This window comes from Rhinichthys klamathensis, unplaced genomic scaffold, assembly GCF_029890125.1.
Source record: "Rhinichthys klamathensis goyatoka isolate OS25496 unplaced genomic scaffold, OSU_Roscu_1.1 h1tg000653l_1, whole genome shotgun sequence".
In the NCBI taxonomy this organism is placed as follows: domain Eukaryota; kingdom Metazoa; phylum Chordata; class Actinopteri; order Cypriniformes; family Leuciscidae; genus Rhinichthys; species Rhinichthys klamathensis.
In genome coordinates, this window is record NW_026607097.1 from 106,647 (window position 1) to 109,532 (window position 2,886).

At 45.6% G+C, this 2,886-nt stretch overlaps 1 protein-coding gene across 1 annotated transcript; it reads right to left on the reverse strand.

The window, feature by feature from the left end:
- Positions 1–463: 463 nt before the first annotated feature.
- Positions 464–1,966, reverse strand: LOC130076456 (E3 SUMO-protein ligase ZBED1-like). The gene has a single exon (XM_056241535.1). It carries the CDS (start codon positions 1,964–1,966, stop codon positions 464–466), a length of 1,503 nt encoding a protein of 500 aa, XP_056097510.1.
- Between the last annotated feature and the right edge of the window lie 920 nt (positions 1,967–2,886).

The window sequence follows — 2,886 nt, forward strand, 5'->3', positions numbered from 1 at the left end:
TCAAGTTTTTCTTTAGAAAGATCAAAAGATCTACATTGCAAGGGAGAAGAAGAGACCTCTGGGCATTGACAATATCCCCTGCTGTTGAAAATACCCTTTCACTGGGCACCGAGGTAGCGGGTATACACAGGTAGGTCTTTGCTAATGAAGACAGAATAGGATACCGCCCTGCATTGTCTCTCCACCACTTAAGAGGGCAAGCAGACAGAGAAACTAATGCTTCTTTGCAGTAAGAGTCAATTTCTGCCTGAATTCCACCTGTGACTTGATTACTGCTAAAAGAAGAGCCAAGGAGGTCCTCAAGGGCATGCTTCTTAAGAGGAGGCACAAAGCTCGCGCTGCTGTCGTCCAGATCTGCTGGATGTGGGCTCCTGGGCAGCACTTCTTGGTCCTGGTTCATAAATTATAAAAAGACATTATATTAGCATTTTGTTACATTTTATTGTATTTCTCTCAATTTTCTCTATGGCACAGCGTTAACATTTTTTACCTGTTGTTGCATCTGTGATGCTTTGAACTTTATTCTTTCAAAGACGTCCTCTCTCTCTCCACTGCCTAGATGTTGCAAGGTCCGAAAGCGTGGATCCAAAGCACTGCTCTCCTGCATGAACTTTTCATCCTCTCCTTGGTATCGGTCAGTAAGATCCTTCAGAATGGCTGCCTTCATCTGAGCAATGGCATTTGACCCGTGATTATCTGTGGCCATGCTGTCTTGAATCATTTGTTTTAGTGGTGAAATGAGAGATATTGTTGGTTGCGACTCATCACAGAGAACAGTTGTGGCCTTTTTTATTGGTAAAAGAATCTTCACAAGATCCTCTGCATTTGCAATGTCAGATGTGTCCAAAGTGTCAATTTCACGTGACTTGTGTCTCAGTTCATCACTCAGTAGGGCTGCAGCAACAGCTTGTTGTTGTTCAAGGTAGCGCTCCACCATGTCCAGAGAGCTATTCCATCTTGTCACTACATCAATAATGAGTTTATGTACAGGGAGATTGAGTAGTTTTTGTTTGGTGGTCAGCACGGCTGTGGCTGTAGAACTGCGGTGAAAAAAACTTGCTACACGTCTGACTCTACCGAGGAGGCGGCTCACTGCGTTGACCTTTAAACCTGCCAGGTTTAGTCTGTGCGCAAAGCACCGTATGTGAGGGGACAGTTCGGCTTCCTTTACTGCTACTCGCATGTTGCTTGCGTTGTCAGTAACAACAGCGATCCTTGTTCCAATCTTGTCCAGCCCCCACTCTTTGACTGCAGATTTAAGGACTTCTGCTATGTTTACGCCAGTGTGTGATTCGCTAAGCTGTCTAGTTTGTAAAACGTAACTCTGCATTTCCCATTCACTCGTCAAAACATGTGCCGTAATAGTGATGTAACTGTGAGTCGCTCTGGAAGTCCACCCATCAGTGGTAATAGCAATGCACTCAGACTGTTTAAGGTTCAACATCACACGTTCTTTTGTCTCACGGTAAAGAGCGGGGAACACAGTCTGACTAAAATGAGCCCGCGACGGCATGTGATACTTCGGCTCAAGCTTGGCCACTAACCTTTTAAATCCTTTGCCATCTACTGCAGAAAAGGGACGTAAATCACACGCTATGTATTCCGCGATGTACCTCGTGATTTCTTGAGCCCTTGCGCTGTTGTGTGGCATAGTTGTTGAAAATGCCTCCTTCAGGGTTTTTTGACCGGACAGGACTTGATTTGTGAGAGAATCTGCAAACTTTTCGGGATGATGGGTCGTCAGATGACTTCGCATGTTGCTTGTGTTTCCCGTGTTGTATCGCAGTTTACTGTGACAGTGCTTGCACATAGTCCATTGTCTGTCCACCACCTTCTCTCCTTTTGCGTTTTTTGACACGGCGAAACCAAAATGTTTCCAGACATCTGATTTAAAAGCTGCAGGGGCTGGCACAATCTCAACTTCGGGGTTGTTGTTTTCATCCTTACTAGTATCGCTGTCGGCCATGCTGGCTTGCTGTAAGCTTGTGTGGACAGCGTGCAGCGTGCAATCCTATTGGCTTAACAACGTTTGTTGTGACGACGCAGTGCAAAGGATCATGGTCTATGTAGTTAACAATGATTTGTTCCGCGGGACTGTGTTTATCCTCTTGTTTTTTGATGGACACCTGTCATTTTAATATTGTAACCCAACCACGACGATATCGAGACACGTTTACCACCGCGATAGCGCGATATCGTCAATATCGTTACATCCCTAGTATAATCTAAGCAGCTAGGTTTCTGCTTTTAAGATGGTTAATGGATTTAAGTGATTAAATACTGCTGTTATTAACCTGTCTCCCTATGTGAACACTATTAGGCAATCGGAATGGCTCTGGTGACTCTTGAACGTGCCTTTCCTAAGCTCCAGAAAACAGCTGAGTTCTGTTGAAGAGAACTGATTGTGTGATGGGAAAGAGCGGTCACCAGTGGGCACGAGTGACCATCTCTATGACGGGTAAGACCTTCTTTGGCCAGACAGGGGGCAACCTAAGGCAGAGGGGTCACGTAAAGTCACTGGGCATCTCCTGAATGGAGGTGTGTTATGTGAGACAGGTATGAGGGTTGAGCAGGAGCTGTGAGGCCAGCAGCGTCCTTATACCGTTACAGGGAGATGAAGCTGTGACGAGTCACGGCATGTCTGCCCCATAAAGCAAAGCTCCTCCATACCACTCACCAGAAGAAACCGCATTAGTTGTATGGCTTGTTTTTTATTGTGACAAGCGTCTGCAAATATGCCAGGGGAAAACACCCTGATGGAGATTATAGATAAAGGGCTAACAGAAATGGGCTTTCAAGGGCCAGCTGAGACCATGAGGGGATTGCCATTAGTTGTTGTGGAGACAGTAGCAAAACTTTTTATGTACTGGTTGCCTTATGGGCAAG

Bases quoted from the DNA above. Each gene is read 5' to 3' on its own strand.
- LOC130076456 (XM_056241535.1), bottom strand. From the start codon at position 1,966: ATGGCCGACAGCGATACTAGTAAGGATGAAAACAACAACCCCGAAGTT.